Raw genomic sequence first — 16,036 nt, 5'->3', positions numbered from 1 at the left:
GGCTGTAACCAAGACAAGGAAGTCCATCCTAGGCTTCTGCTTTTGCCCAGGGTAGACAGTGATGCACGCGGTCTCTGGTCACTGGGGGCGGGTGCTTGGAATTCCTCCTCAGATTAACCCTATCTGCCTTCCTTCCTCTTCCACCTCCCAAGTGAGCCGTTGCCCTGATGACGGCCTTCTCTTGCTTTTCCGGCCACCTGCTCCCAGCAGGAGCCACAGGCCCTCAGGGCAAAGGGCCTGCTAATCGTGGGTCAAATCTCTGCCTCTGCTCAGAGCAGGTAGAGGCCAGGCCAGCTGGCGCCCTAGGGTAGGAAATCAAAGCAACTGACAGGCAGGCAGGCAGCCCCACCCCCCCACCCCGGGGAGGCAGGGAAGATGCGGAGAGATCAGCTGAAGGGCTGGCAGCCTGAACGGGACGCTCAGAAATAGGATGTGGAAGAACAGTTAGGAGCCCAGACTCCGGAACCAGGATACACACTCGGTGTGACTTAGGGCAAATTACTGATCACCACAGTCTATCACCGTATCGGACGGGAGCGCGAGTCTCTGCCTCACGAGATCAATGAAATAGCCCCAGTGGAGCACTGAGAACAGCACCGAGCATGTCTAAGGGCTTAACAGAAGTTCTCTAGTCTTCGTTTTATCATCCTTGTTATTAAAAATTATGACCTGAGTACGGGAGCCATGAAAAGCCAGCCTGTACACAGCTACGTTTTCAGAGATTCTGGGAAGTAGAAAATAACCTCACAGGTCAGGCAGCCCAACAGACTTCCTTAAGTTTTCATCATAAAAAATGGAGGCCGTGCCTTGCTTTAAGGCCCAGAGTGAATTCTGTGCAGCTGTGGGCAAGCGGATGTCTAACACTGCTCTGTGCCTGGCGCCGTGCTTGGAGCTGGAAGGAGAGAGGGTCAGCACGGCCTGTCCTTCGTGAGCTCATAGGCTGGAGAGGATGACAGGACAGCCAGGTGACTACAGAAGAGGGGCGGGTGCTGTGATGGAGACACGGCTGGTGGAATTGGGCCTCTTCTCCACGTTTAACTCTGAGGACGCAGCAATTGTGAAAGTGAAGAAGCCAGGGTTCTGACACAGAGGCACCACGTCATCAGTGCTGGGCTCATCAGAGGTGGAACGTGGCACAGGTTTGATTCCCTGGCGGGGCTCAAAATGGCAGGGTGTTGATGTTTAACGTTGGATTGATATTTTACCTAGTGAGGAAAAAACTGCTCAGACTAACCCTTTAAAACAACACGTGTTTCTCGATCCTTATTTCTTTGGACGGTTTTTCGCCCTGTCCCATATTGGCTGCCACGGTTTCCTGACCTTCAGGTCCACGTAACGGACCAGCTGCTCTCGATGCAGTGCTGCTGAAACAGCCCAGCTTTGCACCTGCTGAGAGACACGGGCCCTTTGGGTTTCTGGGGTCTCTTTTGTGAACTGGAATCTGGGCCCAGAAACAGATGTTTTCAGGGGAAACAACCATCCCTTTGCAGAGCTGTTCCCTCCGTCAAACTCCACGGGAGAATGATGAGAAGAAGAAAAGCATCATCATAGATCCGAACCTTTGATTCTTTCACTTGACAAAATGCCCTTTCTATTGAGGGGCTCAGATCTCAGGGGCGAGTCTGACAGCAGGTTGAAGGGGAGAGATCTGAACCCCTCAAATCAATTAGACTAAACCGCTTCCCATTCTAGTTTTCAAACCGTTCAAAAGGCCGTGTGGGCGCTAGAAAATGAAAGTTTTCAGTTCCTTAATTGCTAAAGTTCCCCACCTAAAACAGCTTGAGGGAAGGCTAATTATGGTGACATGTTAAAGAAACTCCAACCTTCTAAAATACCTCCTAGAGAAGCGGATGGGAGTTTAATAGGATTTTAATGCAGAGAGTCTTTTGAATACTTGAGGTCTATTCTCCTGCTACCCTCTCTCCTGATGACCTCAAATCCTTCTTCGACCCAACATGAAAGAGCATTAATATCTTCCATCGATCAATCTACTAATCCTTTTACCTTTCCCTTTGAGTCTTCTGCATGGCATTACATTGAATGGGGAGGGGGGGGATGGAAAATTCCTGCATGGAGCCAGATTGCAGCCAGAAGAAGCAGATGGACAAAATGACTCGGCTAGACAGAGGTGTAGGATCATCACCTTTTGAGAAATTTATCTGTTTGGCGTTATTTTCCAAGAGCAGTTGGCCATCGAGTAGATTTCATTCATGCTGTGGTGATTGTAAGGGTCTTGCTGTGGAAACAAAGGGAGTCCAGACTGCCAGGACCACTGTAATTTTCTGTGGGGAGTAGAAAGGCTATTTATTTATTTATTCATCTCTCTATCTACTACCTATATCTAGCCTAGGGGCTCTTATGATTTTATTTGTCTTCTTATTTGGATTAATTCCTGAAGCACTGATGTAAGTGGAGAAGACAAAGATTTAAGTGTGAGAAGACAAAGTAACATCATTATATTTATTCCTTCCCTCATATATGCCCCTCTCCCCTCCCAGCCCTCTTGAGTTTTTCCCTTTTCTGCTTCAACATTGCTGCCGTGAAAGGCAGTGCCATGATAATGCTGAAGTTTCAGATCCATCGTGGGAGGAGGAAGAATAGGGTTCCTCGGAAGAGTCTGAAAAGCTCCTGGGATTTTGGGCAAAATGGTACATGTGCACCTGCATGCATAGCTTTTAGGAGAGAAGATTTTCAAAAGGGTCATTGCTCCCAAAGAGTTGACACCCTGTAGCTGTAGAGAGAAGCTGCTTAGGGCAGGAGGGGGTCCAGATGGTCAGGGGTTTTGCCCATTTCTGTCACCTGTGCCTGATTTTCCTCTCTCTCTCTCCCTTTGCTCCTCTGTTCTGTTTCCATCGTCTTTCCTTTGTGCCCCTCCTCACTTCCAAACCTCCTCCCATGCGTTTCACTCAGCCCCAAGTGTGCCTCAGGGCTGTAGATGTTCGTGGCCCTGGGCCTGCAGAAGACCCAGGGTCTGCATGTTTGTAAAGACCCACAGGGTTGAGTGACAGCCTTTTCCAGTCTACGGGGATGCTTGCTGCCTGTGTTGATGTTGCCGGAAGTCCTCTGGCAGCTGAGGATGGGACTTTTGTTTCCACTCTGCCTCATGGAGACAAGCAGACCCGCAGCTCAGAGGATAAGCCCATTGAGGGGAAGGTGGCGTCGACCCTGCAGCTGGAAGCCGGTCCAGGCCTTTTGCTCCTTCGCAATCTGTCAGAGGCAGCTCTCTTCACTGGCCAGGGAAGGTCCCGAGTAAATGCTGCTTTTGTAGCCAGTCTGTTTACCAGGTCGCAGGGCTTCAAGCTGAGGAAGACCATAAGATTATAAGCAGGCGTTCATTCTAACAGGAATTCCTTATTTGCATGGCAAATCCACATGATTTTCCCCTTAGGTTGTCTCATTGAAGCTTTGTCAACAGTCAACTCAGATAGCTATAGGGCAACAGATAACACGATTCTCATTCTCAATATTAGGAAGTGAGACAGTGCTACACTTGAACTGTGGTGTGGATTTTGGAGTCTTCACTTTTCCAGTTCAGTTCCAGGGCTGTAGTTGTTTTGGCCAAGTTGTTCTCCCTCTGTAAGCCTAGCTTTTCTCATCTGTAAAATGAAGATATCTGTGTGCTAGTGCGGTTGTGTGGATTCTGTGGTATACTTTGCACAATGTGCCTGGCATAAAGGATCCATGCAAAATGGTCAGTAAACTTGTCCCTGAGTCTTTCTAAGGATACCCGGTGAATCTTACGGTTGAGGCAAAGCCAGAATCCCCAAACTCCTGATCTTTGGTAAAGAAAGGCCACCACGGGGCTTCCCTGGTGGCGCAGTGGTTGAGGGTCCGCCTGCCGATGCAGGGGACGCGGGTTCGTGCCCCGGTCCGGGAGGATCCCGCGTGCCGCGGAGCGGCTGGGCCCGTGAGCCATGGCCGCTGTGTCTGCGTGTCCGGAGCCTGTGCTCCGCAACGGGAGAGGCCACAACAGTGAGAGGCCCGCGTACCGCAAAAAAAAAAAAAAAAAAAAAAAAGGCCACCATGATGTGCTTTTTGGATTGCGAAAATTACAAATAATTAAACTGAGAACCCCCTTTTTTGTCTGTGGCAGGTGTGTTCTCTCAGTTGAAGGGGTAATAAAGGAATGTGAAATGATTTTAACTGAATGTCAAGTTGCCATTCATGCTGGATTGAGGGAGTATCATAGCAAGTCAAAAAGAGCAATTGGTTTAGAGTCGAGAGCCAGGATTTGGATTCCTATTCTGTACACTGCCAGCTAGGTTTGAGTCCCATCTGACCGCCTACCAGCTGGGAGACCTCTTTACCTCTCCTTCCTCATCTGTGAAATAGACCTAAGACCCACTTGGCCACTTTCTAGGGCACATGGGGTCTTCGTGCAAGACACTCTGTGTGTTAGGGTGTTTGATGGATTGAGTTGAACTTGCTTGAGTTGAATAGGCCCTTGATCTTATTCCTCCTTAAGCCTCAATAAGGGGGGAGCTTTATGATCTATAACCTCAGCTTAATGTCAGGCTGTTTGCCACCATCAGCTCCCTCGGGTGGACACTGACCAGGCTAATGAAGTAGAGGGAGTTGGTGGCAGTCACCCCGTCACTGGGGCCAGCCTCACCTCGCAGCCAGGGAGATAACTTCCTCTGCGGGATGACGTGAGGGGCCCTGGGACTGGGATCTCATTCCCAAAGATGACTTCCTGTGAACGTGGTTTGGATGCTTGACATCCACTTGGCCATGTGTTACACTGGAAATAGCACTGGTCTAGGAAACAGCTTCACATTCAGGTTTCCTGCTTTTTCCTTCCCTCCTTCCCTTTTCCCCCCTCCCCTTTTTTCCTTCTCTTCTTCCTTCTTTCTTACCACTCTGACAACATCCATTACCAAAAGCAGTAACCTCTTTCTTGTTTTCATCCTCTTTGAAATATTTGTAGCATTTGACGCCATTTCCCCCCTGGAATTCTCTTTTTCCTTAGTATTTTATGAATTACGTGGCTCTTACTTATTAAAATCCTGACGATTGGGGTTTTCTTCCTTTTTCTCTTACTACTCCTTCTCAAAAACCAGAGTCTGCTTTATCACCTTCTTCTCTTTCATTCACATTTATGCCCTAATTCGGTTGATCATTCATTCATGCAACTCATATTTACTGAGCATCCATTCATTGGCAGCCACATAGAGGGATGCAGTAGGGAAAACAACACACGTGGTGCCTTGACTCACATGTCTTATGGCCTAGGAGGTAGTTGCTGTCTGGCCATGTCTATGCAGGGACAGGGAAGTGGGCGTGTGTCAGGAGCACCTAGGAGATACACTGAAGTCATTCTTGGGCTTGGTGGGGAGAGAGGGAGCAGGGCCAAGGAGGGGCTCCTGGAGGGAGAGAGACATATGGAAAAGGCTTTAGATGCATTCTGTTTGATCCAATGGAGGCTGACTGTTAACTCCAGCTGTAAGTAGCCAGTAATCAGATCTCAGGGCAATGTGAGCGCTCAGAAAACAGGATTCAGTATTTGGGAATATGGTGGCCAACCTGCCAATAGGTAAGTTTATAAGATAAGCGACATCTTAAAAAGGCTGTTAGGAGGATAGCTCCAGGTTAGACTGGTGATCGGAATAAATGCCCTTTTCTTTATTCATTATTTCCCTTGTATCTTTCACTCATTCCATCCATTTATTCATTTCCACACCATTCCACTCTTTACTTCCTGCTAGGTTCCTTTTATTCATCTGGTCTCATTCTCATTTTGACACTTGGACGGAGGGATCAAAGGCTTTGCCTGGGCTGTCGGTGATAAAAGTGGGCCCTGCCCTACCACACCTCTGCTCCGTCCAGGAGGCAGGGACCAGCTTGGCTCCCTCGGCGTTTGGCTCACCCGTTCTTGCCAAGACCTTCCTGAAGGGCGTTCCTTCTTCAAAAAAGAAAATGGAAGCTCCTTAAAAGAGAAAACTAACCCCCTCAGAAGTCTTCCTCTGTTGTGATCAGCGCAGCAAAGACTGTGCTTCTCTGCCCAGCTGGAGGCCATCAGAGGCTTCGGAGGGGACATCCAGGAGCCTGGGAAGAAGGGGTGCAAAACACCCTTCTATTTTGGGCCTAGGAAGCCGAGGATTTATGGCTCTCCCTGAGACAGCCTGGAGACAGAAGTCTGGGGCAAGCCTGGGTGCCTTGTTGGCGACACCCTGGGGCTGGTGAACGTCTGGTGGAGGGAGGGGGTTAGATAGGACCCAGGCTGCACGTTGAACTGCTATAAATTTAATGGGCCAGTTCTGACCGGCTGGCCGGGAAGCAGGCTCCAGCCAGGCCTGGGGGCTGCGGAAGGCTTTTGCTCACGAGCTCCCCTGAGCCAGCCGCCCCTCGCCCCTCGGCGCCCAGGCCGAGCAGTTGACCCCGACTTAATGAGACCACGACGTGGGTGTCCAGGGCCAGCTCTCCCTCGGGCTGCTTCCCTTGGAGCCAAATCAATATTTATTAATGATCCACCCCCCGCCCCCACCCCGGATGTTTCTTTCTTCACAGAGGGCCTCTGCTGCACCAGCCTTCCCAAGCCATTCATTAACTGCAGAGCCCCACAGCCCGCGAGGCTGTGGAGGGGCTCACAGGGGCCAGCCCACCGCGGATGTATTTGCAAAGGTCATTAATGAGCTAATCTGATTTAACTTTTCAAAACAAGAGGCCGGGGTCGCCGGGGTCAGTCTCAATTCCCGGCTTTGTGAGTGAGACTGGGTGGGAGGGGAAGAGCCTGTGAGTTTCACTGAAGAAGAGAAAGGAAATGTGGAGGTGTCTTTGAGCAACCGAGGACTTCTTAGGTGTTAAATAGTTATAGCCCCTAAAGCCAGGGGGGCTCGGGATGGAAGGTGGTGAGGACCCGGGGCTGTCCTTGGGATTTTCTTCAAGCCCCTCTAAATTCCTATGTTAGTTTGTCATCTCCTTTCCCTCTCCAGGCAGGAGAACAGAAATCTAAAGTCAAGGGCCCCTCACCTGCACCTTATTCTAAACCAGCCTAGCACCGTTCGCGCACAAGTTCCGTGCACAAGCTGCAGAGTTCGGATCCTTCCGCCCAGCAGGTGCTGTGATCTTGAACAAATCACTTCATCTCTCTGAACCTCAGTTTGCTCATCAGTAAAGCAGAAATAATCATGTCTACCCCCCTGAGAATTAGAACAGACAACGGGAGTAAAGCGCTTAGTGCAGCATCTGATGTATGGGAAGCTCACAAAAAATGTAACTTTAGAGGAAAAAAAGGTAACTGTAACTTTGGGGCTGGGGAAATTGGAAGAGCCCAGGTGTCGCGGATGGAGACAGAAGTATGAGCCCCGCCCCGGCCGCCAGTGGCCTGCGGAAACTTACTTAACCAGACAAGCGGCCCTGGGACTCTTTTTTGGGAGGTTCCAGTGTAGTGATAACACGGCTCTAGCTACTGAGGGCCAGTGGCTTCTCAGCCTAACCGAAGAGAGGGTGAGTGCTTGGCTGCTGCAGCTGTTTCACAGGTGAGGAGCCAGAAACTCAGGAGTCAAGGAACTTTCTCTGTGGGAGGGATGGGTAGGAAAGCTGAAACTTGAACGCAGACCTCCCGGCTTCCAGTCGGTTCTCTGCAGTCTCCTGCCTTTAGCACTTGCCATCCGCACCCTGTTTTGCTTCACAGCCCTGCTCAGCTGGGCCTCTTCCCCAGGCAGTGAGCCATGGCAGGACCTTCCCCCCTGACCCCCAACACCCAGAACTTGCCTCTCTTGGGTCTCATTTCCTTAAGCCCTGCTCGTCCCTGCTCCTCAGGCTGACAGCTGGTGAACTACTTCTCTTAATCGTCAAGCCCAGCCTGGGTCCTCTTTTCTACCGCAGAGGCTGTACCCAAGGGCCTCCGGGAGACAACACCTTAACCTCACGTTAGATCTGGGGAGGGGATGGGGGAACCGATTCAAAGGTAGGACTGGGCTGCTGCCGGGAGAGAGTGTGTGCCAGGCCCATCCCCCCCCCCCCCCCCCGTATTACCTGGCTTTCTCTAATGATAATAATGATCACGATAGTGATAATAATACCAAATACTCATATAATGCTCCTGCTCTGTGCCAAGACTGTCCTAGTCCTGCCTTAGCTCTTTTTTTGCGTTACGTGGGCCTCTCACTATCGTGGCCTCTCCCGTTGGGGAGCACAGGCTCCGGACGCGCAGGCTCAGAGCACAGGCTCCGCACGCGCAGGCTCAGAGCGCAGGCTCCGGACGCGCAGGCTCAGCGGCCATGGCTCACGGGCCCAGCCGCTCCGCGGCATGTGGGATCTTCCCGGACCGGGGCATGAACCCGCGTCCCCTGCCTCGGCAGGCGGACTCTCAACCACTGCGCCACCAGGGAAGCCCTGAAGTACATACTCTTATTATAGCCATTTTAAAGATAGGAACCTGGGGAACAAAGGGGTTCAGTCATTGGCGCAAAGTCCCAACGTCTCAAAGTAGCAGAGGTGAGATTTGGACCCAGGCAGTCTGGCTCCAGAGTCTGTGTAACTAGCCACAAAGCTTTGCCACTTCTCTAGCCTGCTCTGTTCTGGGCCTTTTCTGGATGATGATGGGGCCCAGAAGCCACTGAAGGCCCCTTGACTTGGGTGAGCACCCCATGGCCTCGCAGTGCCCCCTCCCCTGGGGGTCCCTGACAGTCTCCCCGACTAGGTCCTGGGGCTTGCTAAGCTGCTTCGACCTTTGCCTTCTCTTTGCCGAATCTTGAACCCTTTGAGTCTTTGCAGCCCTCTCAAGTTCTCTGATATTTTTTTCCACCAAGAGGTCTGAACCAATCCATGTGGCCCAACTACAAAGTTTTCCCTTTGGAGGAGAGAAGGAAAAAAAAAAAAAAAAGTCAGCCAAAGCTGAAAATATGCTGGTTCTGCTGCCCTCTGGCGTTCAGATGGGAGCCAGCCAGCACACCCAGCTGTGAACCAAGGCGGGGACAACAAAGCTTGTCTCTGGAGTACAGCCTTGTTTCTTGGGTGAGAGAAAGGGAAATGGGGGGGGCCATGCATTTTGGATGCTGAAGAAATGCAGTGGCTCTACTTCCAGAAACAAGCGAGACTGACACATTAATTGACTGGCAGTATCGAAATATTTTCATGTGTCCTCTGGCCAGCCTCAGCCCTCCATAGTTGGAATATGAAACCCAAAAGGGACTGCAGCAGCTAGTGAATCCAACAGCTCGAATTCTATACAGGGGGAAACTGAGGCCCAAGATCAGGAATCCTGTTAACATCAGAGCCAGATTGAGAAGGAGCTTCTAACTACAGTCTCCCTTCTTTCCTCCTCTCCCCCCTTCTCCCCCTCTTTCCTCTTCTCCTCTTCCTCCTCCTCCTCCGTTTTCTTCTTCGTCATCATTAAACTTTTTCCCATCCTAATTGTTAATACCGATCGAGCACTTACTGTGTGGGCCGGCCACTCTGCTAAGATGTGTCCCATTTCCTATAGCATTTAATGTATGCAATGATGGCAATAACAGGGAATGACAGTTTTAATCCATTTTGTGGCTAAAGAAACTAAGGCTCTGAGAGATAAAATACGCACTCAGGGGCTTCCCTGGTGGCGCAGTGGTTGAGAGTCCGCCTGCCGATGCAGGGGACACGGGTTCGTGCCCCGGTCCGGGAAGATCCCACGTGCCGCGGAGCGGCTGGGCCCGTGAGCCATGGCCGCTGAGCCTGCACATCCAGAGCCTGTGCTCTGCAATGGGAGGGGCCACAGCAGTGAGAGGCCCGCGTACCGCAAAAAACAAAAAACAAACAAAAAACGCACTCAGTTACATAACAGAATAAGTGGTTGACTTCCTAGCCTTGCTGAAAGACTTTCTAGTCTGCGCCCTGCACTATATTGACGGCAGAGTAAAATGAAAAAGAAAAAAAAAAATCCCTGGAGCTTGCAGCTGAATAATACTAGTACAGACGTACCTCTTCTATTGTGCTTTGCTTTACTGTGCTTCACAGATTCTGTGTTTCTTACAAATGGAAGGTTTGTGGCCGCCCTGTGTCAAGCAAGTCTATTGGTGCCATTTATTTTCCCAACAGCATTGGCTCACTTCCTGTCTCTGCGTCCCAATTTGGTAATTCTCACAATATTTCAAACTTTTTCCTGATTATATTTGTTATGGCGCTCTGAGATCAGTGATCTTTGCTATCACTACTATGACTCACTGAAGGCTCAGATGATGGTTAGCATTTTTTAGCGATAACGTATTTTTAATTGAAGGTATGTACATTGTTTTTTCATACATAATGCTATTGCACACTTAATAGACTACAGTATAATGTAAACATAACTCTTATATGTACTGGGAAACCACAAAATTCACGTAACTCACTTTATTGTGCTATTCTCTTCACTGCGGTGGCGTGGAGCCGAACCCACAATATTTCCAACATGAGTCTGTATTTACTGTGTACCAGACACTGTTCTCAACAAATCACACATATTAACTCTTTTAAACTTATGTTGTTTCTATAAAGTATACTTTATTATCCCCACTTTACTTATGGGAAGACTGAGGCACAAATAGGAATAATTTGTCCTGGATGCCACAGAGGGTAAATACAGAGACAGCAGCATTCAAGCCTAGGCCCTTAACCATGACCAGTCTGTGTCTCCCTGAGGCAAATAGGGAACCAGATCTGAGACAGATCTAGGAACAGGCTCTGGCTATTACAGTCCCCTTGAGCCATGGCAAGGTTGTGTCATGTCTCTAGGACCCTCACCCTGGGGTCTGGAGCCACAGGATGTTACATAAAATAGTATCCCCATCTCCTTGCACTGCTTTGTTCTTCAGGAACTTCCCGGCATTGTTATATATTTAAATTTATTTATTGTTCATTCCTTGTCACCCTCACTAGAATATAAGCACCACAGGCATGAAAACTCCACTGTATTCACCTCTCAACGCCCAGTGCCTGGTAGTAGTGGATGCTCAGTACATAATCATGGAAACGCCTTTGGCAGGGCTAATGGCCGCCCCGCCCCCACAAGTCAGAAAGGGGTGCAGCAGGAAAGCGCTGGGGGCAGCTGTTAATGCCAGAATTATGGATAACGTTTAGGCAAAAGAGAGACCGTGAACGAGTGGGGACGGGCTGCCTTGGAAGTGAGGTGACTGGGCGACAACATGCTAGAGAACCAGGAAGGGTCTTGGAGGAAATCCCGAGTCCTGGCTGACTGCAATAGGATGTCCTTCCTCAAGCCCTTCCAAACTTGGGTAGGGAATAGACCCCATTTTCAGTGCTGACAACAGAGGTCCATTGTGCAAGGGAAAGCACTGGATTCAAGGAGAAAGAAAAGCTTGAGGAGAGTTCAGGTGACAACGTGGGAAGTCAGGTGCCACGCTAGGTGAGCAGAACACAGTGCTGAGTCATCCCAGACCCCAAAGTCTAGCCTCTGGGATCGCAGAGGCCCATGAAGAGACTTACCCTCCCTGTTCCTCAGTTTCCTCTTCTGTAAAATGGGGATAATAATAACACCTAGCTCATGGGCCTGTTAGGAGGATTGGGTGAGTTACGGTATGTAAAGTGTTTAGGACAGTGCCTGGCATGCGGCAAGAGCTATACAAGCATTAGCTGGAATTACTACGTCTGTTCCCATTATTTCTATCATAGGGAGCCCACCTTGCGAAGCGGGCTGGTTTTAGGGGCATGGAAGCCTTCAGGTGGGAAACCGTCAAGGGAATCAGGCCGTCAGGCTCCAGCCCTCGCAACCGCTGTGCTCCCCACCCCCATACCTGGCAGGACAGATTTTTGCGGTCCAGACCTGAGACCACGGAGTCATCCAAGCCCGAGTTTCAATCCTGAATCCACTGTTTCCTAGCAGTGTGTGTATTTGGGTTTGTCACTTAACCTCTCTGTAGCTCAGTTTTCTCATTTATAATATGGGGAGACCAACAGTACCCACCAATAGTACAAATACTAAGTAAAGTATTTAGAATGATACTCGGTGTTAGTTTTTATTATTAACATAGGAAGTAGAAAGCTTAACATCTGAGATCTATGGAAACGAGGCTCTAAACGGACCGTTATTACTGCTATTCAGATAAGCATCTTCTTTTGGTGGAATGCAGCTGATTCCTGTCTGACGCTGTTATTGTAGACCATGGAAGACAGTTCCCCACTCTGGCCACTAGATGGCATGCATGTTCTTTCCTGCCCCACCGGAGCGGGGCCGGAACCGGAAATAACGTGCAAGAGACGGAAAGCTACCTTCTGTGGGCCGCTCGGCTGCACCCTTTGCCTGCATTCTCATTTACACCCCGCAACAATCCCCAGATTAAAGGAGCTATTTCACCAAAAATGATAAGCACAGTGCCTGGCACATGGTAAGGTCTCAAAAAATGTTTGGGATGCTTTCTATTGTTGTTGCTGCTACTCTCATTTTTACGGAGTTGGGACTGAGACACGGAGAAGATGAATAGGCAGCTGGGGCCTAGATTCTAAACCAGACCTAACTGGCTGTAAGTTCAGCATCTTTCCCCCTAAACTTTCCTCCCTCCTTTCCCTCCATGCACCTAGAACTACAGTGAACTCCTGGTTCCTGACTTCTTGGAACTTGCAGTTCAAAATGTCCTCGTCTGTTCATTCTTAGGATAATTCCACTCCCAGTGTGTCTTCTTTCTTGAAGGCCACAGACATTTAGGAGCTACCACCTGCCCTTTGCTCTGGGGTCCCTCTGCAGGACCCAGTCACTGTGGGTCACACAACGCAGACCCCATCTTCTCTCCCACTATGCTGCTGCTTCAGAACAAGCCCACAGGTTTTTAGGTGCTGCAAGCCATCATCAAACCGCCGGACTGCATTCATTCTGTGTCACCAGTGGCTTTCAAATTGGCTTTGGCATCAAACGGTTTTGCCGGGGTCCCTGGGGGCCCTTGTGGGGGGAGACTCATGACAGGAAGATGTGGTCATGAGAAGAGATCTCACGGGCTCATCTGTGCTTAACAGTAGAACAGCTCTGTTTTACCTAATTTATATTCCGGAATATACCTGAAACATTCTGCTGCTACAGTAAACCATCAAAAGCCACTCCACTGTGCCACGATAGATGGAAAGGAGATGAATTTTGAGATAATTCAGAGAAAATTTCCAGGAAAGACTGTGTTTAGGAATGTGTTTTCAAATTAGTTTCCAAGGTGCTAAGTGAAATAAGGCAGACAGAAAAAAAAAAAAAAAAGTTTAATACCGCGTGGTATCACATCTAGGTGGAATCTTCAAAAAGAAAAAAGGTAAACTCATAGAAACAGAGAGTGGATAACTGGTTACCAGGGGCTTAAGGGTCGGGAAATAGGGAGAGGTTGGTAAAAGGGTACAAACTTTCAGCTATAATATGACCAAGGTCTGAGGATCTAATGTAAAACATAATGACTATAGTCGATAACACTGTATTGAATCAATGAAATTTGCGAAGAGAGTAGAATCGTCCCCCCACGGAAGATAAATATGTGAAGTGATGCATGTGAATAGGGAGAATCCTTTCACCATGTATGTGTCTATCAAATCCCCATGGTATATGCTTAAAATACCTTAAACTTTTGTTGATTATACTTCAGTGAAGTTGAATAAGCAAATAAGTAAATAAAATTAGTTTCCAAGGAAAATAAGATTTGACTTGCGGGGGTTATCTGGGACCCCACTTGCCACCACCATGGACTTTAATTGGAGCTGGTCCCAAGCTTCTGATCTCGGTGAGGTCTTTGGCCGTGTGCTGCCAACTGCTTCTCAGGACTTTGCCCTTTCTGTGTTTCAGTGCCCTGGTTCCCAAGAACCATTCAAGAGCTCGACAAATTTGCCAACCAGATTCTCAGCTATGGAGCGGAGCTGGATGCAGACCACCCGGTGAGTCCATGGCCCCTCTGATGAGATTCTATTAGTCCCTGCCCTCCCGCACCAGACTCCCCTCCCTTCCGTTGGAGCAATGTGTCTTTGTTTGCTTGTACAACAAACATTTATTGAGTGCCTACTTAGACATCTTCAGCATCATCGTTATCATGGTTACTTTTGTTGAAGCAAATGCAGATCATTATCCACATTCAGAAACTATCGTTTATGTATCGTATATGTATGTAAGTGACGTGTATACACACACACACACACGTAAATCATCTTTATTTCTGACTTGGTCCAACTCCAGAGGTTTAAATCAAGCGTTTGGGAAACACTAAACTACTAACAACTCTGCCAGGTACGGTGGAGCTATAGGGAGTGGTGACACTGGAACTGGATTTCAAAGCCTGAGAACAAGATGCTAGTTCAATAAGGAACTGAGAGGCTTTATGAGCTGAGGGTACAGCATATGCAAAGGCTCAGCATTCTGAAAGTATCCGGAATATTTGGGGAATGGCTGGCTGGCGTGTTAGGTGTGAGCATGAGAGTGTCAGAAGATGAGCCTGGGCGGTGGGTTGTGGTCAGAATTTAAAAGATCTGATGTATCTGACAGGGAACTCGGACTGTGTCCCGTGTCCTTTAATATTTCTAAGTGAAGGACCGGGGTCAGGGATCTTAATCATTCCCCTTTTCTAGGGCGGAGGGTTCCAGAGAGGAACAGCCCATAGGTGAGAAATGCCACCATCATGTTGACGGTCTTTTATTCTCTGCCCAGGCAAATGGTTCCTCAATCTTTAAATGACGTGGAAGCTGTTTTCCTTCACAAAAACGATGGTTACTGTAACTTACTGGGAGCCTCTGCATTTCATCAGGACTCTGTTTTCTTCTGCCATTTATGTGGTCTTTACAGTTGAGCAGGTTGTGAACTTGCTCTTCACAAGGGCTCTTTTCAGTAAGCAAAGCAGATGTTCCCATTTTACAGACAGACTCATTAAGGCCCAACGTGAGTAAATAGCTTTTCTAAGGTCCCATGCTGCACTTTGGATCCTTTGACTGTTACCTCAGTGCTCACAGTGCCTGAGGACAAAAGTCTAGCCAGTGGCAGAAATTCAGGCCCCTTCACAGAGACAAAGAGCAAGCTATTTCGGGGGTAGGCTGGCCTTTTAAAATATGAACAGTTGTTGTTCCAATTCAAATCGTAAACCCCTTAGAGTGGACTCGAAAATACAGAAAAGCATGAGGAAGAAAATGAAGATCATCCATAATCTCTTTTTTTATCTTATTTATTTTTTATTTCTCTTTTTTCTCTTGGTACTATTCTGCATTTTTTTACACTGGGAAAGTGTTTTATCAACAGAAGCAAAGATGAATTCCCCCCCTGCTCCTAGGCTTCAGAACAGAAAAAACAGAAATCACCTATTACACTGTTCAAAAATAATCAATATTTTATTTATTTATTTAGACAGACGTGAATATATATGTTTTAAATGCAGTGCCATAACTTACTAACCAGCCCCCAACAGCAAGCTTGTAGGAGGTTTTCAGTCTTTCACTGTTATGATAATTTGGCAGGGAATCTTCCTGCCTGTGTGTGTGAACTCCCAGAGCTTCTTTGATTCTTGTTTGTGAAGTTACTTAGTCTAAGGATAGAAATTGGGATGCAACCCAGTCCCATGGAGCCCTGGGGATGGCAAATGTCGTACAAGGAGAAGCTTTACATCCCCTTTGACGAGTCGGTGTCGGGCCGCTCTGCCCTGGGAGCAAAGCACCTCCAAAAATACTGTTTCTAAGAAAAGCTGGCCACCCTTGACCCCGTACCTGGTATGGGCCCCGTCGGGGAGTTTTCTCCTCTTCCCTAGCCGCCTCCTCCTTCCCTGTCTCATGTCCCTTCTGTCGGCCACGTGTCTGGCTCACGTGCAGCAGTGGGGGAAGAGGCCAGTCCTCAGATATGGCCTGTTCCCTCTCTTTATCCTCCTGTCTCCTCAGAGGCAGTCGGGGCTGGGCTTAAAACGCCCCTGGAATTCATTGTCTTTACAGATCCAGCCCATGTCTTTGGCTCCCTGGCCTTTCCGTGTCATGCATTTTATCATAAAACTATAATTTTTCAAGTACACAGTCCCCCTGACGAGGAGGCCAGGCTCTCTCTGTTCCTTCCTGTGGCTTCTCATCAGCTCCTGGGAACTGCACGGGCCAATGTCAAGAGTAAACCCTCCAGGGTGCTTCCCTGCAGCCT

General features: G+C 48.7%; 1 protein-coding gene across 7 annotated transcripts in view; it reads left to right on the top strand.

Annotated features, from left to right (window-relative positions):
• Nucleotides 1-16,036, top strand: part of PAH (phenylalanine hydroxylase) — a 125,523-nt gene that overhangs the window by 40,238 nt on the left and 69,249 nt on the right. For all 7 annotated transcript variants that reach the window (XR_010835888.1, XR_010835889.1, XR_010835887.1 and 4 more), the window contains one exon: nucleotides 13,727-13,815. Coding sequence is in view for 2 of the 7 variants with exons in the window: in XM_067009998.1 (XP_066866099.1) it covers nucleotides 13,727-13,815 (89 nt within the window). In the remaining 5 variants the exon portion in view is untranslated. The remainder of the gene's footprint in view (nucleotides 1-13,726; nucleotides 13,816-16,036) is intronic.

This window comes from Kogia breviceps, chromosome 12, assembly GCF_026419965.1.
Source record: "Kogia breviceps isolate mKogBre1 chromosome 12, mKogBre1 haplotype 1, whole genome shotgun sequence".
In the NCBI taxonomy this organism is placed as follows: Eukaryota; Metazoa; Chordata; class Mammalia; order Artiodactyla; family Physeteridae; genus Kogia; species Kogia breviceps.
The sequence above is the reverse complement of the archived record's forward strand: the minus strand, read 5'-3'. Positions and strand labels throughout refer to the sequence as shown.